This window comes from Bos indicus, chromosome 7 (genome assembly GCF_029378745.1).
Source record: "Bos indicus isolate NIAB-ARS_2022 breed Sahiwal x Tharparkar chromosome 7, NIAB-ARS_B.indTharparkar_mat_pri_1.0, whole genome shotgun sequence".
Classification (NCBI taxonomy): domain Eukaryota; kingdom Metazoa; phylum Chordata; class Mammalia; order Artiodactyla; family Bovidae; genus Bos; species Bos indicus.
This window is the reverse complement of record NC_091766.1, coordinates 96,357,863-96,381,009: the sequence shown is the minus strand read 5'-3', so window position 1 is coordinate 96,381,009 and position 23,147 is coordinate 96,357,863. Positions and strand designations below refer to the sequence as shown.

General features: G+C 38.7%; 1 protein-coding gene across 1 annotated transcript; it reads left to right on the top strand.

Moving 5' to 3' along the window:
* Positions 1-460: 460 nt before the first annotated feature.
* On the top strand, positions 461-22,196 carry RIOK2 (RIO kinase 2). The gene is made up of 10 exons (XM_019965462.2): positions 461-618; positions 3,472-3,610; positions 4,710-4,826; positions 10,181-10,356; positions 13,225-13,313; positions 15,421-15,612; positions 17,117-17,209; positions 17,952-18,473; positions 19,518-19,614; positions 21,910-22,196. The coding sequence occupies exons 1-10, from the start codon at positions 553-555 to the stop codon at positions 22,072-22,074; spliced, it is 1,656 nt and encodes a 551-aa protein (XP_019821021.2). The 5' UTR covers positions 461-552; the 3' UTR covers positions 22,075-22,196.
* Positions 22,197-23,147: the final 951 nt, after the last annotated feature.

Below are 23,147 nucleotides of genomic sequence, written 5' to 3'. Positions count from 1 at the left end.
CGCCCGAGTTCTCTTCCACCTTGGCGGCCCGTCCTGAGCATGCGCAGGTAGACACGGACCCGATCCTGCGATTACTCTTACTGAACAGCCTTGGTTTTCCTGAATCCAGCTCAAGTTCTTTTTGTCCCTTTCTTGATGTAACTCACTTCATCTAAAGAAGGAGTTGCTGTTTGGAGATAAAACTTGGTCTTCTCATTAAATTACCACTCTGCTCTTAAGAGGCAGGTCACGGGCCTTTCGACAGCCGGTCCTGACAGATACGAAAAAAAAAAAAAAGTCCTATCATCTCGAGAACACTTAAAGAGTCAGCCAATTCAGCTGCATAACAAAATCAATTTACAAAAAGTACTCTGCTTTGTTCCATACTGTGTACTTCATCAGGCTCAGAAGATGTTTCATTGCCCCAAGGCAGTGAGAACGGAACATCCATTTAGTGACAAGGACCTGTAGGATAAACTACGCGTGCGCGAGCCGCCCGGCCGCTGTGAGAAGCGTGAGACCTGCGTTAACTGCGCTCCTGGTCTCCCCGGTTTGCCTGAGTTCCGGTCCGCCATGGGGAAGGTGAATGTGGCCAAGTTGCGTTACATGAGCCGGGATGACTTCAGGGTCTTGACAGCGGTAAGAAGTACCCCGTTTTTCCCCCCTTCTCTGCCCTTTTCCGCCGCGCGTGCCCTTCCTCTTGCTCCAAGTTTGCTGGGAGTTGAGCAGGGCCCTAGGCCCCCCCAGAACGCAGCCGACACTGGGACTGAAGAAAAGAAGATCGGAGAGTCGGGTTTTTCAAAAGCCTTTGTCCATAATCTTTTATTTTCCCCTACTTGAAGCAAAGGCCCTCTCTTGTCCTTCTTTTCTGCTCCCCCTCTCCAGAATCACATTCCAGTCTCTGTGGCCTGGGAAGTTTCTCTGACCCCGGGCTTCTTTTTCCGACAGAGAAGGGTTTAAGACTTTTGAAGAGGATTAATTGGTAGCTGAAGAAAAGTTATGACCAACCGAGACAGCATATTAAAAGGCAAAGACATTACTTTGCCAATAAAGGTCCGACTAGTCAAAGCTACGGTTTTTCCAGTAGTCACGTATGGATGTGAAAGTTGGACTATAAAGAAAGCTGAACGCGGAAAGATTGATGCTTTTGAACTGTGTGTTGGAGAAGGCTCTTGAGAGTCCCTTGAACTGCAAGGAGATCCAACCAGTCCATTCTAAAGGAGATCAATCCTGGGTGTTCATTGGAAGGACTGATGCTGAAGCTCCGGTACTTTGGCCGTCTGATGTGAAGAACTGACTCATTTGAAAAGACCCTGATGCTGGGAAAGATTGAAGGCAGGAGGAGAAGGGGAGGACAGAGGTTGAGATGGTTGGATAGCGTCACCGACTCTATGGACATGAGTTTGAGTAAACTCCGGGAGTTGGTGATGGACAGGGAGGCCTGGCATGCTGCAGTGCACGGGATCGCAAAGATTTGGACAGGACTGAGCGACTGAACTGAATTGCATTTTCTACTCACAAACTCAGTCACATAACATTCCTTCAGTTTCATTCAATCAACACATACTTAACGGATTTTTAGTAAGGTTTTAGGGAATTGCAGAGGGTACAGGACAGATAAGAAGGAGACAAGTCATCCAGTAAACGAATAAATAAGAGGGATATCAGGTAAAAAGTGCTATGAAGATGATAAGAGGATAAGAAAATAGAAACTCAGCATAATGGGGACAAGGGGGCTGAATACTGTTTTTAAACTGTTCAGTCAGACAAGACTGCCTGAGTGCAAGAATCTTGTCTGGTTTTTAAAAGTTTCTGGCACTTGGTAGGTACTGAATAAGTATTTGCTAAGTGAAAGAAAGAATGGGGGGCGGGCATAATAGCTCAATAGAAAGGAGCCGGCAGAGTAAAGTCCTTGCAAAGAATTGAAGGGAGAGGAAACTGCAGTGGTTAAGTGCGAAGACCCGGAAGCAGGAACAATTTTTGAGGAATAGAAAGGCCAGGGTGGCTGGAGTACAGTAAGTAAGAAGCTGAAGAGGTGGAGAAGGTGGGAGCCAGATAATATGCTATAGATATAGAGCCATACAGGCTTGGTAAAGAATTTGGAATAAATTCTAAGTATAGGGGAGCCCCTGAATTTTATAGTCTTAGTCTTACAGCACAAAGATCAACACATAGATTAGGCATTTGCAGAATAAAACACCTTAATTTAGGAGCTGTTATCTTTTGCTTAAATAGGCATTGCTTAAGGACTAAACTGTGAAATGCAAATTCATTGTAAAATTTGGAAGACAATTTTCTGCCCTCCCATAGATTCTGAAATTCAGCTAGACTTCCTCTAAATACCTACTGTCAAAAGATACCTTTGTTCTCTGCTTGCTCAGCGCGTTAACTCATCCCTTAATGCCTCTGTCAGAAGTAGGGGAGTCAAGAGAATTTTAGAGAAACAGTACAAAACATGGAAGGTGAATTAAGTTTAAAGTGTGAGTTTTGGTTGGGACATCAGAACGATGCCAGATTTCTCTTCCAAAAATTAATTTTTGCAATTCTTAAGTTCTTTTTGAAGCTCAGCAAGGAGTGGCCTACTTGTTAAAATATTTCAGTCTCACTTGAGACTTAGCAGTCTTGATATAGGTGACCACCTTTCCTTGACCTTCCTCCTTTTATTTCTCTGGTACCTCCTATGTCAGTAATCATACTTTGACTGGCTGTCCTTAACCTTTTGGTGTGAATTCCCACCCAAGTTCTGTCTCTAATCCCTCCTTTTTCTCCCATTATATTCTTGTTTAATGATCACACCCTTTCATGACTGTATCTCTTCATCAAATAATTAACAGTTTTTTTCCTGTAGTTATTACTTCATTCCCGAGTGCAGGTCACCCTTTCCAGTTTTCCTTAAAACATCTTCATGTGAAGTATCTTCTATGAAGGACCTTCCAACACCTCAAGCTCAGTGTGCTCAAATAGAATTAAGTAGCTTTATCTACCTCCTCACTCCTTTCCCAAACTTCATTAAAATAATGATTATTAATGTCTTGAAACTTGTCCTTCCTCTTCTTTTACTTTCACTCTTCATTGACTTTACCATTCCTTATCAAGTGCCAGTCTCTCCCATACTAATTTCTTTAATTCTTTCCCTTCACTACCATCACCTCTTCCCTATTCTGGCTTCTGTCTTCTCTGACTTAGACCGTTGTCTTTGTTCTCCAGTATACCACCTCTAGTTTTTGCCTTCCCTAAACTGCTTTGCATATTCCTGCTAAATTAATGTCCTTAAAGCAACACTTTTCATGAATTTCCCTTGACTAAACATCTTCATGAGTTTTCTGCTTTCATTATTATAAAATATGACTAGGGAAGGTAATAATTGTGTCTCACAATTGGTTCCGGAACTGCGTGGTCAGAGAAGTTTGAAAAAGTTAAGTTTTTAACAAGGTTTTGATAGACAACAACTCTATATTGGTTATGATTACATTTTGATTTCTTCAATTTCAGGTTGAAATGGGCATGAAGAACCATGAAATTGTTCCCTGCAGTTTGGTTGCTTCTATAGCTAGCCTTAAACATGGTGGTTGTAATAAAGTCTTAAGAGAACTAGTAAAACATAAACTCATAGCTTGGGAGCGAACCAAAAGTAAGTATTTGAGGCACCATTTGTGATTTTCCATGTAATTGGCTTCCCCCAGAGCAGGTATTCCAAAAGGCAGATAGAAGTTGTCAGGCTAAGAAATAAGAAAGCACTAGACCTAGAACTGACACAGCAGACTTTTACCATGTTCTACTCAGAGCAATCACCAGGCCCACGCAGATCAAAGAAGTTAGAGAAATAACTTCTACTTCCTGATAAGGGATCAGGAAGTTCCAGGTGCAGAAGAGCAAGTAGGATAGAGATACTGTTGCTACTGTCTTGGGAAAGTACAGTCTGCCAAAGGACTCTAGAGCATTACCTCTCAAACCATCATGGTGAGGGATGAGTTCTCCTTTCTACCTTTATAAAGGATCCATAGCTTTATAAAATAATATAAGTACTAGAAAGATCAGAATACAGGTGCATATTCCTTCTTGTTACACTTAAAGACAAAATAATTTTATAATATTGATACAAAAATATTTTAACTGAAACACTTAATTTCAGTTTGTATAGGGCTTCCCTGGTAGCTCAGTTTAGGTAAAGTATCTGTCTGCAATGCAGGAGACCCCAGTTCAATTCATGGGTTGGGAAGATGTGCTGGAGAAGGGATAGGCTACCCACTCTGGTATTCTTGGGCTTCCCTGGTGGCTCAGCTGGTACAGAATCTGCCTGCAATGTGGGAGACCTGGGTTTGATCCCTGGGTGGGGAAGATGCCCTGGAGAAGGGGAAGGCTACCCGCTCCAGTATTCTGGCCTGGAGAATTCCATAGACTGTATAGTCCAAGGGGTCGCAAAAAGTTAGACACAACTGAGACAAACTGATACAAAATTTTTTTAACTTAACCACTTAATTTCAGTGTGTATAACTTGTCACAGACTAGTAACAAGCATTTATAGACTGGTGTCAGTCTGTAGATTACCATTTGAGTAACACTGCTCTAGAGAAGAAATAAAAATTACAAGAAATGCCAAAACTCATAAGACTAGGTAACCAGTCTTTTTCCAGCTAAGACTTCCCAGGTTTAAATTCTTCTCTTGACATGAGGTGACTTGATGGTACGATATAACTAAAATATGATCTTTCTCATTTGATTTTGTCTAGCTGTCCAGGGCTATCGGTTGACAAACGCAGGCTACGATTACCTAGCTTTGAAAACACTGTCTTCTAGACAGGTGGTTGAGTCTGTTGGAAACCAGATGGGTGTCGGCAAAGAATCTGGTAAGTGCTCATAGTACTACTGAGTGCATTATTTGCTTTAGTTTATATTTCCCCTTGAAAAGGATTCATCTTTTTAATTTTCTATTTTTCTAACTAAACAGTAAATCGAAAAGTTGTTTGGAAGCAATATGGATTTTGAAATTACCCTTAGTTCGGTAAATTGTTTTTCCCTAAGTCTATCACTGAAAGTTCAGTTACACCAAGAATTAGTTTTCCTATACTAACTGAAATCTTTGGCAAAAACTTTATCTGTTCTTACTTTAATATCTGAAAAACTGGACATTGGTAATAACTTTTAAAAATACTACAAGGAAGTTCTAAAAACCACATTTTTTCATAACAGCAGTATGGTCAACAAGGCAAAGTTAAGTATGTGTAGAACACAGAAAAAAATTCTGAAATAGCATTAAAGAAATACTTATGTATTGGTTTTTTATGTATGATAAAAATAAAGAACAGAGGATGGTTTTCTTTATGACATGCTCTCTTATACACTGCTTTTTGTCCTACATAGTTTATCCTGTATAGTTACCTAATTTAAACTGAGACAGCAAAAAAATTAGAAGCAAAAGAACTATTAGAAAACCTAATTCAAAGGAGGTTGTTTTGGCTACTTCATGTGGTTTGCATGTCTAGTATATTATTATCCAAACTATTTATATTTAATAAGGCTTCCCAGGTGGTATGAACTTCCCTGGTGGCTCAGCAGTAAAGAATCTGCCTGTCAATGCAAGAGATTCGGGTTCAATTCCTGGGCCAGGAAGATACCCTCTCATAGGAAATGGCAACCCACTCCAGTATTTTTACCTGGAAAATTCTGTGGAAAGAGGAGCCTGGTGGGCTGCAGTCCATTGGGTTACAAAGAGTCAAAGGTGACTGAGCACACACACAATCAAGTTAATACTAGATTCCTAAATGTGAGAAGGTATGTAGGTGTGTATAAAATGCTGTAATGAAACACTTTTTTTGAGATACACTTGCTCTTAAATGTTTTTTATGTCCAGTTTTATCAATCCAAAAAAAATGGCTTTTTTTTTTTTTTTTAAGAACTTCATTACTTGCAAAATGATGAAGTACAGAAGAGAGTACAATGAAAAGTGAATCTTAACTCTTAACCCAGGTCTCCATCTCCTGTTATTACTTCCCAAAGCTATTCAGTTCACTTCAGTTCAGTTCAGTCACTCAGTCATGTCCGACTCTGCGACCCCATGAATCGCAGCACTCCAGGCCTCCCTGTCCATCACCAACTCCCGGAGTTCACTCAGACTCACGTCCATCGAGTCAGTGATGCCATCCAGCCATCTCCTCCTCTGTCGTCCCCTTCTCCTCCTTCCCCCAATCCCTCCCGCATCAGAGTCTTTTCCAGTGAGTCAACTCTTCACATGAGGTGGCCAAAGTACTGAAGTTTCAGCTATTACTGTTTATTTAATATCCTATATGTCCTAGAAATATTCTGTATGAATACAAGTATATAATGTTCTGAGGATGTATGTATCTTTTATAATCATAGGTGAAAGCAAGCAGTCCTTAACAATTCTACACCTTGATTTTTTTCCATTTAGTGCATCCATGACATTTCATATCAGCATAGATGTCTTCCTCATAATTGTCAAGTATTACATTCTTAGAAATATTAGAGCTAAACTTGGGTACATTAAGAATTTTGGTATTACCAAATTTCCTCCAATTTGTGTCAATTTATAATCTCACCAACATGAGAGAGAGGCTGTTTGTCTCATGAGTAATTAGGACATGTTCTAAATGTTAGTAATAGAATATTTATGACAAGATCTGCTCCATTCTGATTACTTTAGGATTATATTCTGACACTCAGTATTTATTCACTGAAACAGTTTAAGAATTGAACTTCACATTGCTGAAAAGGAAGGGTTTTTTGGTTTTCTAATTTTTTTTTTTTTTTTGGCCTCACCTCACAGCATGTAGGACTAGCTCACAGCCAGTCAAAGTGTAGAGTCTTAACCACTGGACCACTGGGGAAGTCCCATGTTGTAAAGGAAGATGTTATTAATCCCTTCTCATACAGTTCAGTTCAGTCGCTCAGTCATGTCCGACTCTTTGCAACCCCATGAATCACAGCATGCCAGGCCTCCCTGTCCCTCACCAACTCCTGGAGTTCACTCAGACTCACGTCCATCGAGTTAGTGATGCCATCCAGCCATCTCATCCTGTGTCGTCCCCTTCTCCTCCTGCCCCCAATCCCAACCAGCATCAGAGTCTTTTCCAATGAGTCAACTCTTCGCATAAGGTGGCCAAAGTACTGGAGTTTCAGCTTTAGCATCATTCCTTCCAAAGAAATCCCAGGGCTGATCTCCTTCAGAGTGGACTGGTTGGATCTCCTTGCAGTCCAAGGGACTCTCAAGAGTCTTCTCCAACACCACAGTTCAAAAGCATCAATTCTTCGATACTCAGCTTTCTTCACAGTCCAACAACTCTCACATCCATACATGATCACAGGAAAAACCATAGCCTTGACTAGACGAACCTTTGTTGGCAAAGTAATGTCTCTGCTTTTGAATATGCTACCTAGGTTGGTCATAACTTTTCTTCCAAGGAGTAAGTATCTTTTAATTTCATGGAAGCAGTCACCATCTGCAGTGATTTTGGAGCAAAAAAAATAAAGTCTGACCCTGTTTCCACTGTTTCCCCATCTATTTCCTATGAAGTGATGGGACCAGATGCCATGATCTTTGTTTTCTGAATGTTGAGCTTTAAGCCAGCTTTTCTCCTCTTTCACTTTCATCAAGAGGCTTTTTAGTTCCTCCTCACTTTCTGCCATAAGGGTGGTGTCATCTGAATATCTGAAGTTATTGATATTTCTCCCGGCAATCTTGATTCCAGCTTGTGCTTCTTCCAGTCCAGCGTTTCTCATGATGTACTCTGCATATAACTTAAATAAGCAGGGTGACAATATACAGCCTTGACATACTCCTTTTCCTATTTGGAACCAGTCTGTTGTTCCATGTCCAGTTCTAACTGTTGCTTCCTGACCTGCATACAGATTTCTCAAGAGGCAGATCAGATGGTCTGGTATTCCCATCTCTTTCAGAATTTTCCACAGTTTATTGTGATCCACACAGTCAAAGGCTTTAGTATAGTCAATAAAGCAGAAATAGACGTTTTTCTGGAACTCTCTTGCTTTTTCGATGATCCAGCGGATGTTGGCAATTTGATCTCTGGTTCCTCTGCCTTTTCTAAAACCAGCTTGAACATCTGGAAGTTCACGGTTCACGTATTGCTGAAGCCTGGTTGGAGAATTTTGAGCATTACTTTACTAGCGTGTGAGATGAGTACAACTGTGCAGTAGTTTGAGCATTCTTTGGCATTGCCTTTCTTTGGGATTGGAATGAAAACTGACCTTTTCCAGTCCTGTGGCCACTGCTGAGTTTTCCAAATTTGCTGGCATACTGAGTGCAGCACTTTCACAGCATCATCTTTCAGGATTTGAAATAGCTCAACTGGAATTCCATCACCTCCACTAGCTTTGTTTGTAGTCATGCTTTCTAAGGTCCACTTGACTTCACATTCCAGGATATCTGGCTCTAGGTGAGTGATCACACTATCGTGATTATCTGGGTCATGAAGATCTTTTTTATACAGTTCTTCTGTATATTCTTACCACCTCTTCTTAATATCTTCTGCTTCTATTAGGTCCATACCATTTCTGTCCTTTATCGAGCCCATCTTTGCATGAAATGTTCCCTTGATATCTCTCATTTTCTTGAAGAGATCTCTAGTCTTTCCCATTCTGTTTTTTTCCTCTATTTCTTTGCATTGATCGCTGAGAAAGGCTTTCTTATCTCTTCTTGCTATTCTTTGGAACTCTGCATTCACATGCTTATATCTTTCCTTTTCTCCTTTGCTTTTCACTTCTCTTCTTTTCACAGCTATTTGTAAGGCCTCCCCAGACAGCCATTTTGCTTTTTTGCATTTCTTTGCCATGGGGATGATCTTGATCCCTGTCTCCTGTACAATGTCACGAACCTCAGTCCATAGTTCATCAGGCACTCTATCTATCAGATCTAGGCCCTTAAATCTATTTCTCACTTCCACTGTATAATCATAAGGGATTTGATTTAGGTCATACCTGAATGGTCTAGTGGTTTTCCCTACTTTCTTCAATTTAAGTCTGAATGTGGTAATAAGGAGTTCATGATCTGAGCCACAGTCAGCTCCTGGTCTTGTTTTTGTTGACTGTATAGAGCTTCTCCATCTTTGGCTGCAAAGAATATAATCAATCTGATTTCGGTGTTGACCATCTGGTGATGTCCATGTGTAGAGCCTTCTCTTGTGTTGTTGGAAGAGGGCGTTTGCTATGACCGGTGCATTTTCTTGGCCAAACTCTATTAGTCTTTGCCCTGCTTCATTCCGTATTCCAAGGCCAAATTTGCCTGCTACTCCAGGTGTTTCTTGACTTCCTACTTTTGCATTCCAGTCCCCTATAATGAAAAGGACATCTTTTTTGGGTGTTAGTTCTAAAAGGCCTTGTAGGTCTTCATAGAACCGTTCAACTTCAGCTTCTTCAGCGTTACTGGTTGGGGCATAGACTTGGATTACTGTGATATTGAATGGTTTGCCTTGGAAATGAACAGAGATCATTCTGTCATTTTTGAGATTGCATCCAAGTACTGCATTTCGAACTCTTGTTGACCTTGATGGCATGGTCAGAATGTGGTCCACTGGAGAAGGGAATGGCAAACCACTTCAGTATTCTTGCCTTGAGAACCCCATGAACAGTATGAAAAGGCAAAATGATAGTATACTGTAAGAGGAACTCCCCAGGTCAGCAGGTGCCCAATATGCTACGGGAGATCAGTGGAGAAATAACTCCAGAAAGAATGAATGGATGGAGCCAAAGCAAAAACCATACCCAGCTGTGGATGTGACTGGTGATAGAAGCAAGGCCGGTGCTGTAAAGAGCAATATTGCATAGGAACCTGGAATGTTAGGTCCATGAATCAAGGCAAATTGGATGTGGTCAAACAAGATGGCAAGAGTGAACGTCAACGTTCTCATACATGTAGGACACTAAAGAACAATTAAGATGTATTCCCACTAAATTGAATTGAGCATTAAATACCTTTGGAAGCAATAACTTTTGCTTTGGAAGCAATAACTTTGCTCCCCTGTTTTCTTTGTAGTAGGTATTAATACATGTCATCACTTTGAATTGTAACTAAACTAAAATAAAATAAAAATATTTTGCTGAATAAGTATTTTGAGTTATTAAGAAAGATAAAATTTGGTACAACTAAAATCAAAGTTAGAAAATTAGAATTGATTAAACTTACTGGAATAAAAATATAATAATTATCCTTTTAAAATTTTGATTTTAGATATTTACATCGTTGCAAATGAAGAAGGGCAGCAGTTTGCATTAAAGCTTCACAGACTGGGAAGAACCTCCTTTCGAAATCTGAAAAACAAGCGTGATTACCATAAACACAGGCATAACATGTCTTGGCTTTATTTATCTCGTCTCTCTGCCATGAAAGAATTTGCTTATATGAAGGTACTTTTAATTAATTTTAAATTATTAACCAAACAGTATGTGTAGTTAAAAGGTTGTAGTGACACGCATCAGTCCGTGGCCTCCATATCTCCCTACTGCCTGTCACAGTCCTTACAGTCACTTTTAACTGTTTTGACTATTTCTGTTATTTGTTTTTCTGGTGGTTTCCTTCTATGCAAAGGTGTTTTTAGCTGTTATAAATGCATAAAGGCAATTTTTATGCAGCAATGTTAACAAGGTAGAGTAGCCTAAAATAATTAATGATATAAATGTGTGTGTGTGAATGTATATCTGTTCAGTGTATATATGTATGTCTGTCTCTAGTTAAAAACATCAGATAGTTACCTTCTTTGGAGACCTTAGTGTCTCAGATAGTTGACTACTGTTTTTTCCCCACAATGGAATAAATGTTAATTTATGAATTTGTATGTATATTAGAAATGGTAAAAATCTTAGTTTTTAACCTTTAACCTTTCAAAATAAGTTCATATAGATTTATTAAATATCTTTAAAAATAACCAAGTTAATTGTCTTCACTAGTAAATTAAAAAGTAACTGCATTTTTATTATTCTCTCCAGTAGGATTTATTTGTTATAACTTTAAAAAATTTTTGAATTATTAAGAGTTGTATGACCTGTATCATGAGGGAAGAATCCTCAAGGCAGTATAAAGAAGTGCTACTAATATCATACATACTCTGTTTTTTGTCTTATACCAATGGTTTATGTCCTGTGACCACAAACCATTACTCATCAGTAATGTGAGTAAGCAGTTTGGTAGGAATTGTTACACATTTCCCCCAAACTATATTAAATGTTTTCTTGGTATGTTTATAGGAAGATACAGGAATAGAGTCTGGTTGTACATAAATATGTTTTGTAAGTTTATTCCCTCTTTTCCCAAATAAAAATAAACTTGAGCTTTAACTTAAGGGTTATGGCACAGGGCTAAACCACTGTGACATTAGTTAAAGTTGTTATATACTTGTGAGCCGCCAAGGCTCAAATCCAAAACCATTTGGATTTAAAAATAAAAAATATACAACCAAGCAGACAGTCACTGGGGAGTGGGAAGTAGTTCAGTTCCTGTCTGAGGAGGATAGGAAAGAGTAGACAGCCTCATAAAAGTAACCCTGTTAAGCATACGCTGAGTGTTGGCTATGTGCCTGCCTGTCTGTTGAGGATTTTGCAGCATAGGAGAAGGAGGGTGGAAGTGAACAGTGAATACCAAAGGAGTAACAGTCTGTCTTAAAATTAGGAAGGTAACATAAACACACACCTGGAGCCTATTACAGAGTGAAGTAAGTCAGAAAGAGATACAAATGTCATATACTAATGCATATATATGGATTCTAGAAAGATGGTGCTGATGAATTTATTTGCAGGGCAGCAATGGAGAAACAGACATAGAGAACAGACTTATAGACTAGGGAAAGGGGAGGAAGGGGGGGTGAGACGCATGGAGGGAGTAACTTGGAAACTTACATTACCATATGTAAAGTAAATAGCCAGGTGGGAATTTGCTGTGTGTCTCAAGGAACTCAAACAGGAGCTCTGTAACAATCCAGAAGGGTGGGATGGCGAGGGAGATTGGAGGGAGGGAAGGGGACAGGGGTGTACCTACGGCTGATTCTTGATGTTTGAGAGAAAACAAAATTCTGTAAAGCAATTACCCTTCAATTAAAAAATAGAGTAAAAAACAGTTTAAATGTCAAATCATGTTGAGTTTAGAGAAACTTCTGTAGAGTAGAATACATAGGGTAGAAGGAGGTTTCTTGAATGGGAGCTCATATGATTTGTCTATAAGGAACAGACAAGACAGTATACTTTTCCAAAGAAGCCAGAAGGACCAAGACATGGATGTGAGCGTGAGCCATGGGTGATTGGTAACAGTCACTGAGGTGGCTGTACGACCGCACTCTAGAGTGTTTATTGGACAGAGTATTGAAGAGAACTAGGACTGGATGAAGTGGATTAAAGAGTTTTGAAAACTAGGAAAAATTATTCAGACTGAAATCAATGTTTACAGCGTTGTAGGTTTTTTTAAAATGGAGCATTGACACACGCATCTTAGTTGGTACTGGTACACTGAAGAAAGGTTTGGTGTGCAGAGCTAGAACCATTGTTGATGTGGTTGGGGTAACAATGACAAAGCCCTGTTGGAAATGGCAGCATTCCAAATGGCAGAATACAGAAAACCAAGGTATTTTGAAGGAAGTAATAACAACACGACTTTGAAAGCAGTAGGATAGGAAAAGTGAAGCATAGGGAGAAAAATGAATTTATGAATGGTAGGTAGTAACATTTGACTCACACTACCGGTGTCTGTGACCACAGTGACTCTTTGTCACACGATAGATTGATACTGTGGTCTGAAGAGAAAAGTCAGTGCTCTATAAAGTAAAATGTCCAGTGTCCTGAAATATTTCATTTCTTGATACACCAGAAGACAGTATTTCCTAAAACACAATTTATTTCCATTTGAATTCTTTAAGCACATTCCAGTAAATGACAGAAACTTACAAAATAGAAGAGGACATACATATCGTAAGAGACTAAACTTCTTGAAGGCAGAGACATTTTCACACTCACTTTTGTAACCATAGCACAATGTATATTTGGTAAATGTTCAATAAATGAATGTTTGGTTAAAAACAAAATGAATTGCAAAACTGATTTCCAATTTTATTTTTATGTACAGCTCATCCTGTGCTGTGAATAAGCCATACATAATCATGTGTTAACTATAATTTTGTGAAGGTTATGATTTTTTTTCCCCCCTGGTTTTGGACAGGTACACTTAACTTTATTGTTCCCTAAAAATTAATGACCTCTTCATTACTTTTTACCTGTTTTGCTATATTTTAGGCATTGTATGAAAGGAAATTTCCAGTTCCAAAGCCAATTGATTATAATCGCCATGCAGTGGTCATGGAACTCATAAGTGGCTATCCTCTGTAAGTATTTATTATTCTTAAAACCGTGAGTTCTAATAAATAGTTGTAAGGTTCAGTTTTTTTTAAATAAGTTTTTTTCATTAAATGCAGTATGACTTTGGGGAGGTTAGAAATTAACAAAAAGCAGTAGACTTAAAGGCAAATTGAAAATTCAGTTTCATTCTGACAATGTGGATTTTTATTAACAATCTAGTGTGTGCCAAGCACTGTTCAAGGCACCCCAATAAACACAGTCCCTGTCCTCACAGAGCTTACGTTCTGATGAAAGGAAACTTGCAATAAATAGGTGAACAAGGAATTATATGATACATCAGAGAGTGGTGAATGCTATGGATAAAAATAAAGTAAGGGTAAGTGGGACAAGAAATACTGAGATGGATGTGGAAGGCTGGGATGATCAGAAGAGTTCTCATTGGTAAAGGGACTTTTCAGCAGAATCCTGAAAGAAGCGAAAGAAGAAATGATGCAGATATCTAAGTACATTCTAGGCAGAGAAAAGAGCAAAAGTCCTGAGATGGGAGCATACCTTCATGTTCAGGGAACAGTGAGGAGCCACTGTGGCTGGAGCCGAGTGAGTCAGGGAGAAAATTGTGAGTGATAAGATCGGAGAGGCAGCGGATTATTGTGGTAGATAGGATATATTTAAATATGAAAGACAGGAAGTGTTAGTTGCTCAGTCATGTCGGACTCTTTGCAGCCCTATGGACTATAGCTTGCCAGGCTCCTCTGTCCGTTCTCCAGGCAAGAATTCTGGAGTGGGCTGCCATTCCCTTCTCCAGGGGATCTGCCTGACACAGGGATCGAACCCAGATCTCCTGCATTGCAGGTGGATTCTTTACCATCTACCAGGACTACCAGGGAAGCCCAACATTGAATAACTTGAAGGTTGCTTTGATACACTTCTGTTTCCTCACATGACTGCCATTGAGACAATATTACAGGGACTATTTTGTTTGAGACAGGAAACAATTGGAGGATTATTTTGGTGGCAATGACAGTACTAACCACTGACTGCCAGGGAATTCTCTAGCCATTGGAGGAGTTTTGAATTGAGAAGGGATATGATGTGATTAATACTGTAATGGGATCACTCTGGCTGCTGTATTGAAAATAGACTAAAGGAAGACTAGGACAGGATTAGGAAGAAAAGTTAGGAGATTATCACCATCCTTGAAAGAGATGATGGTAGTCTAGATCAGAATGGTAGATGTGAAGGTGAGGGAACATTGTCAGATTCTGGATGAGTTTTACAGTTAGGGCCTACATGATTTGTTTGAGATTAGATGTTGATAAGAAGGAAGTGGCAAATAAAGATCTGGGGCCTGAATAGTGAATTACTTAGAGGGATAAAGTTGCCAGTTATAGAAATGGGAAAGGCTGCAGGAAGACAGTTGGGAGTTAGAGAGTGGGGCAGAATCAGAGGTTCACTTGGGGACATGGTAAGTTAGAGATGCCTAGAAGCTCAGGGAAAGTCTAGATTGAAGTCTGTGAATGAGATCAAGAATGGTTAAGACAGTAGGTTTTAGGATTAGACTTTGAGGAGCTCCCAAATTTGTAAGTCAGGGAAAGGCTGAAAAACTAGCTAAAAAGACTAAGAAGGAATGATCAGTGCAGAAAGAGGACAGCCTTAAGAGTTAGTAGGCCAAGGGTCAAGTGAAAGGATATGCTTCATAGACCGGGAAGGGATTAGCTAATAGACCAGATTATGATGACAGTCAAGAACTGACCATTGGATATGGCAAGTCATTTGGAAGTCATTGGTAGTTTTGACAGGAGCTATTTTATTGGAGCAGGATGGATGAAAGCCTGTTTGAAATGGGTTCATTAGAATGGGAGGGAAAAAATTGGGTAAAGCACAACTAGAGGAGTTTGGTTATAAAGAATGTGGAACAAAGAATGTGTATAATAGTGGAAAGAAGATGTAGATTGGAGTGGGTTGTAGCTTTTTTTTTTTTTTTAAATAAGAGGTATTATGTCTATATACAGATAGGAATGAAGAGAGGCTAGAGAGGCTTGAAATGGAAATAATATTTATATGTAAATACACCCATGCTTGCTTTAATTAAAATTATGAATGATGACAAATGAACCTTTTCCATACTTTCAGATGTCAAATACACCATGTTGAAGATCCTGCATCAGTATATGATGAAGCTATGGAACTGATTGTTAAACTTGCAAATCACGGACTGATTCATGGAGATTTCAATGAATTCAATCTCATTTTGGATGAAGATGACCACATTACCATGATCGATTTTCCACAGATGGTTTCAACTTCTCATCCCAATGCTGAATGGTATACTCTGGACGTGGCTGTGTTTATGTGTGCTGCAGTCATTTTTAATTTATTCTTAACTTCTCAGCCTTGTCATACTGCCATTTGGGTTAATAACTGTTTTGAAGTGGCTGATAAGGATATCAGAGTGCTAGGATCTTTCCACCTAAGAACTTTTCTTACTCCTCAGTATTTTAGGGGGGGGGGGGGGATGCACATTGATCCAGTTTTAAAATTAATTTATTCATTAAAATAATATTGTTTATTAGAAGTCTGAAGAAACTGTTTACTTTTATAAATCATCAAAAGAATTTGAATTACTCTTGTGAGTTGACAGACTTGCAAAAGTCAAGCTTTCTTAGCGATGGAACTATCTATCCAAACAAACTTTGGGGTAAAACCCCAACTTTTAAAACAAAAGCCTGTTCAGCAGCAGGGACACAGAAGGGAGGGCCCTGGACACCATCCTTTCTGCCTTTTTCTGCTTTTCTCTCTGTTGCATAGTTGCCTCCAAGAGGATTTCACCCAGCATAATTTAATAATTTTTTATGGCCTTAATGAAAGTTGTGGCTTTATACTAAACCTCAGTTACCAGACAGATAATGATACTACCTCCTATCATTTTTAGCTTTTATTTTGTTAAGAGAAAGGAATTCACGTAAAACCTCATCCTGACACAGGGCAGAATCGATTTATATACTGTGGTAATCTTATTTCTCACATTACTTGACCATCTAAACAAGCCCAATTGTGAAATATGACAGAACATTTTCCTTTATGTGTTTGTATTCCATGATGCAATTGAGCATAATCAAATTAAGGTTGAGTATTTTTTCTCCTGTTCTGTCAATTCCATGTCATCCTGTCTCTCAATTCTCCCTTTCTGGACACCTTCTAGAGAATTTAATCTGTTCCTGCTATTTTATGGTTACCTAAAAAGCACCCTGATACTCAGAGGTCCTTCTACTCCCAGAGTAACGTGTCTTCGAATTATTATTTATAAGCCATAGCATTATTAATCTCTTGTAGATGTTTACTGCATATTAGCTAATGGGTAATAAAGATAATATAACCATAACATTCATTAGTCCCCAAACTTTTTCTTCTGAGTCACTAGTCTGTTTTTGTCTTCAACTTTCCCAGTTGACTAGAGGTTCTAGTGAACATAGCTGATGGGAACTATAACTAGACAGACTGAAAAGTAGAAATTGGTCCCCAAACTGCAGGCCTGTATCTTTTCCTTGTTTCGTATGTGTATCTGTCACAGTATGGGGGAACCTTGGGTTTATTCTAACCGTAGGAACTGGGTGCCCTTGACAGCTTATAGTCCTTGTTAGTTCCTCTGCTTTTAGTTTTAGTTTTTCAGATACTGACAACTGATTTATTTTTCTTTTGAGTAACATCCTTTTCTCTTTCATGTAAGGATAAGAGTGTTATAACAAATAGCAGAGATGTTGTCATTGGCTAATAAGGAAAAAGATGAGCAACAAAGTCTGTATAAAAAAAATGATTCTTGCTTTTGCAGGTATTTTGACAGAGATGTGAAATGCATTAGAGATTTCTTCATGAAACGTTTCAACTATGAAAGTGAGCTTTTCCCAACCTTTAGTGATATAAGGTTTGTACACTGTATTGGATAAAATGATAGAATTCTGTTAAAATACCTGATTTATTTACTTAGAAGTTAATGCTTTAATCTAAAAGTTTTTCAAATAGTGACCTGTGGTACATTATAATCATTGTTCAGTATCACTGCTGGTAATATACAAATGAAACTTAAAAACTATGCTTCCCTGTGGTCCATTAACCTTACTGAATTTGGAAGAGGAACATAGTTTCTTATAAATTCAAGAACTCTTATTCAATAGTGGATGCTCTGTGAAGAACGCGTTTTTAAGGAATATAGTCAAGTGTTTATCAGAAATGTGTTTTTCCTTTATTCACTATAGAAACTATCTTTAATTGATTCATGGAACATAATTCTCACAGCCAAATTTTCTCATTTTATATGCTCAATTAAGATGCTGTTTTCTGATTTGGGATGATTGACCTAACTTAAAATTGTTAGCCCCCTCTGAAAGTTAATTTATTAAGTCAGTATGCACTGAAATTTCTCTAATTTTTCTAATATCTGTTGCTCTTCGCAGTCCTTTTATTCTTAAATGACAAGTAACATATGTCTTTTATATTTGTGTACTTAAGTGATTTAAGTATTACCTTTTAGCCAGAGAAAAACCTTTAAAATCTATAAACTGTTAAACTCATTTGAGAGTCATGATTCATCCGAATACTAAATACACTTGCCCATGTCAGGTGGATTTTTTTCTCTCTCCTAAATGCGTAACATTCTTTTTTCCTAGGAGGGAGGATTCTCTTGACGTAGAGGTTTCTGCCAGCGGCTACACGAAGGAGATGCAGGCAGACGACGAACTGCTTCACCCAGCAGGTCCAGAGGATAAAAATACAGAAACAGAGGAGAGATCTGACTTCCCATTTTCTGACGAAGAGATGTCAGAAAGAGCCAGGGATTGTAGATCAGAAAATGAAGGTGGATGGAACTGTGCAGCTGAATCAGTTGACTGCTGTTGCAGGTCATTTGAAAACCTTGAGCAAATAAAGGAAGAGAGTTTGTCAGAGGACAGTGCTGATGCACACAGATTCGAAATGACTGAATTCAGTCAAGCTTTAGAAGAAATAGAAGGGCAGGTTGTTGAAAACAGTTCTGTAAGTGAATTTTCCGGGGAGAACAGACGTGAACGTGACGCCAGGCAAGATGGTGAGACAGGTCAAGGTGGAATCCTTGTGGGCCCTGAGGAGGATGAAGATGAATGTCCTCATCTGATTGCCTTGTCATCGTTGAGCAAAGAATTCAGGCCTTTCAGGTATAGGTTTTTGTTGATTGTATTTTCACTTTAATCTGGAGACCTATTCTTTGATTCTGGTAAATGAGTACTTTTTTCAAATGGCATGCCAGCTGTATTCTGCATCGGTATGTGCAGATAGCTCAGTCAGTAGAGCATCCTTTTAATCTGAGGGTGCAGGGTTCAAGTTCCTGTTCGGGTGCAACGTTCCTTTAGGGCTTCCTTGGTAGCTCAGCTGGTAAAGAATCCGCCTGCAATGCAGGAGACCCCAGTTCAATTCCTGGATCGAGAAGATCCGCTGGAGAAGGGATAGGCTACCCACTCCAGTGTTCTTGGGCGTGGCTCAGCTGGTACAAATCTGCCCGCAATGTGGGAGACCTGGGTTTGATCCCTGGGTTGGGAAGATCCCCCGGAGAAGGGAAAGGCTACTCACTCCAGTATTCTGGCCTGGAGAATCCCATGGACTGTATAGTCCATGGGGTCGCAAAGAGTCAGATACAGCTGAGCGACTTTCACTTTCATGCACAGAATAAAAGCAAATATCACTTTTATTATTAAAATTCAAATAACTCTGTCTACCGTTGACTTGATGCTACCACATGTATTCAGTTTTAAGCAGTTTTGCCTTAAAATTCAAATGATTACTTTCAAATAATAAATTGATGAGGTTTTAGATGTATGAATTGTTTGTATTTTTAAATAATTATTCATCTAATGTATGTTTGATTAATGTATAGTCTAATAAAAATGTAGTAAGTGTGCTCTTAGTATACATACTTAAAATGAATTTTCTGTGGTACTTTGAAACTTCTGTACTTATTTGTTAATGTACAATTAAAATTACCATTACATTATTTTTCTTGTAAGATTTTTTTTTGGACAAATTTCACATATTTGTGAATCAGCCTCAGCTTAGATAGCAAAAGATCTAAAATTTAACTTTTAGATTTGGGGTAGTTTAATGAAATGGCTTTATTTCAGAATATTGATAGTAATATTCTATAAATTAATCAAGCATAATTAACTATTAAGGATTAACTAGGTAAATTTTTATTTTATTATTAGAGATGAAGAAAATATGGAAGATACTAATCGACACAGAACAAGAACCCTGAGTGTTACTTCTGTGGGCAGTGTTTTAAGCTGTTCAACGATTCCTCCGGTAACTATTATTCAACATTTCCAGGATGCTTACTGGGTCACTCCTGTGGGCTTCCCAGGGGGTGCTAGTGGTAAAGAACCTGCCTATCAGTGCAGGAGACATAAGTGGTAACCCACTCTGGTGTTCTTGCCTGCAGAATCCCCATGGACAGGAGCCTGGCGGGCTACAGTCCACAGGGTCACAGAGCTGGACACGACTGAGCAACTGAGCACGCGCAGAACCCCACGGTCTGCAGTTGGTTGACTCTGCAGTTGCAGAGGCGCCTCTGACGCAGGCGGCTGGTTCTTCACGTTGTACTCAGATTTTTGACTGTAAAGTGTGTCCATGCCCCTAACACAGCCTAACTGTTCAAGGGTCAACTATTTTATTTTCCCTTTCATCATTCTTTTTTAAATATACTAATGTGGCTTTTTTTCCCACTTGTTTTTAACATAAAAGTTAAATTTGTAAGAGTTGTAAATTGTTCTAAATTAGGACATGCATGCATAGTAGTTCATTATCTCCTTATTTTCTTTAGCTGTTTGATATGATTATCTTACGGTCTCGCTGAAGTAAAGCACCAAGGGGAAGTTCAAGCAGAATATTTAGAAAACAAATTGATTTTTCTTAGAGCTATCCTGGAGGCCTCTGTCTGAACTCTGGTTTAAACGTGGTACACGTTCTACAGTTTTCCCAGTCTCCAATCTGTTGAGTGCTTTCTTTCCTAGTTTTATCTCTGTTCATACTGAGCTTACATTTTTATGGGACAGAATGATCTTAGGTAGTTATTTGGGTGGGTGGGGAGAGGACTTTTTATTACTAGATATGTCTTTATATCCTATTCTCCCACCTGATTGAGAATTTAAGTGTTAGAGTTGTGATTTGGAAATAACTGACTTCAGAAGTCTGAATGTGTTGCTCTGTTGTCTTGGTGATAAGTTAGGACACCAGGCTTATGATGCTGATCTGATTCAGGTTTCTGGTCTCTTGGGGTGAGGAACTGTGACAGTTGCCTAGTTTCCTGAGATAGAGAAAAGTCACTCCGATGTTAAACTTTCAGCCAGTCCTAACACTTTCAGTCATGAAACTTCTGCAATACCAACCAGGTGGTTCTGAAACTGTGACTTTCCTGAGACTGTATCTCATAGGGTATCAGCCTCTGTAGGAACTTGCATTCTGATTCTTGTTTCCCTTTCTCTTCTTTTACTTTTCTTCCCATTGAGAATCATCAGACTAAAATAAAGAGGGATAACTTGTTAAAGCCCGTCTGTCTAACTATGTGAAATAATCCAAAGTCTGCATTTAACTTGACTCATCCAGATTTTTACACTAATACACATACGGTCCAAGAAACACTGCATTAGGAAGACTGGTTTCCCTAGTTCTTTTTTACCTCTCACATCCATTAATCTTTACTTTTTAATGACAGATTTTTAATAAATGCTTCTTTGTGCCTAACAGAGTGAGGCATAGTAAGAAGAGCCCCTTGCTTTAATCCTTTCACCGTTCAACTTCTTTTTTTAAGAGAGGTTGGATGATGTAAGATTATATATGATTAAATAACAGGCTGAATACTCCAGAGGGGGAAAAAAAGGTTGCTGTGAAAAAAATATTCATCTTGCATGTCATTTGGCATTGGCAGCCTGTGTCTTAAGTGATAAAGAAATAATTTGAATTTATGGTCATTCATCATGTGAAAACATAAATTTCTCCCAGAAACTGTATGAGGACTTTTCCATGAGTAACTCCTGCCATCGAGTCGTTTCTACACCTAAAGTTATGAAAACGCTCTTGCGTGTATTTGACCAGTACTAAATGCTTTCAAACATAATTTTCTGCTGCAGAACCATGCCTCCTTTTACTTAGAAAGCAAAGGAATCAGCAGGTTTTTTTGTCTTGGGGATTTTTTGTTTTTTTTGTTGGTGGTGGTTTTGTTTTCCATCTTGTTGGGTTTGGGTTTGGGGGATTTGTTTGGCCGGTTGTTTGGTTTTTCCCAGTTTTCCTAGTGACACTAGGTGGCACTATGATGATTTGTTACTCAAAAAATTGTGACTGTTCACTACTGTACTGCTATACCCTGCTTTTTGCTGTGATCTGTATTTCGGTTAAGAATTTAATTCCTCCTGTTTTGTAGCAGTTCAGTGTTTTGTTTTATTGCTGGTTAATTTGGTATACTGTCAGTGTTTGGAACTTTTTAAACTCACGCTTTTAACAGAATTTTAAAATATTAGCAATGTAAATCTTTCTTTTATTGACCATTTACTCCTTATCAAAATGATCAGTTTTCAGTGATACTAATTCATAGTATCTTTCCAGGAATTGGTGAAACAGAAGGTGAAACGTCAGTTGACGAAACAACAAAAATCAGCTGTGAGACGACGGTTACAGAAGGGAGAAGCAAATACATTCACCAAGCAACGGCGAGAAAACATGCAAAATATTAAATCAAGTTTGGAAGCAGCTAGCTTTTGGGGAGAGTAATACATTTAAGACCTTGACTGTATTGCAAAAAGTGACTATGATCCGTTTTTAAGCCACCTTTAGTATTTTTTGGACCAAGGCAGATATATAAATAGGTAAATAAACGTTCTTTCATGGATAAACTTGGCTCATTCAATACATGTTTTCTGAAAAATAGATGAGAGTAATTCTCTGCTAAAGCAACTCACTTTTCCGAGTTATTTTTGTTAGGAATATTTGAGTATTTTTTGAAATCTGAATATCACTGTGCTTGTTGTTCCTTTGTTCTTTACCAGTACATTGCTTGGTTTCATATCCCAGCTTTTCCATTTACCCGTGGGAACTTTTAAGCGAGTCTCATTTCTTTCTCCCTCTTTTTTTCTCCTCCTCTGCCTCAGTTTTCGTAGTGTTGAAACTGGGTTTATAACCACTTTGTAGTATTGTTTTGAGGACTGTATGAGAACGCATGGAAAGCACTTGGAACAATGCCCAGCACTTTAAAGTGTACCTGGGCATCAGAATGATAATTATAATGATGTTTATATTTCCGAAAATTTGCTAATGACTTGGTTGTGTTTCATTTAGCCACTGGAAGAATTCACTGCCATCTATTTTTTTTAGTCTCTAGTATTAAGGATAAGCCAGCAATATCTATTTCCATTTCTTAAATTGGAAACATGATAATGGGACCAGAAACTTGAGACAGTCCCACTATGATTTTTTACTGTTTCCAGATTTTATGCAGCCTGAGCAGAAGTAGACTTAAGGGTAGGGAGGAGTACAAAGGATGAGAAGTGAAAAATTCTGATATCCTTAGCTGGGTGAGTCGAGAACATATTTCACATCAAAGTTAACAAATGTAGTTGACCCTTGAACAACACGGGTTTAAGCTGCAAGGGTCCACTTATACATGGATTTTTTTTTTTTTTTCCCCCAGTAAATACTACAGTCCTGTTTGGTCTGAGGTTGGCTGAATCTGCAGGTATAGGAGGGCTGACTAAAGTTACAGGTGGATATTTCGCTGCCTTGGGGGTTGTTTCCCCCAGAAAAAGAATACATAAGGCATGGTTTCTCCCTTAAATACTTTATTATCC

Bases quoted from the DNA above. Each gene is read 5' to 3' on its own strand.
- RIOK2 (XM_019965462.2), top strand. From the start codon at position 553: ATGGGGAAGGTGAATGTGGCCAAGTTGCGTTACATGAGCCGGGATGAC. The intron at 10,357-13,224 runs GTACTTTTAATT...GCTATATTTTAG, and splicing joins AAGAATTTGCTTATATGAAG to GCATTGTATGAAAGGAAATT. The intron at 15,613-17,116 runs GTATACTCTGGA...TTGCTTTTGCAG, and splicing joins TCTCATCCCAATGCTGAATG to GTATTTTGACAGAGATGTGA.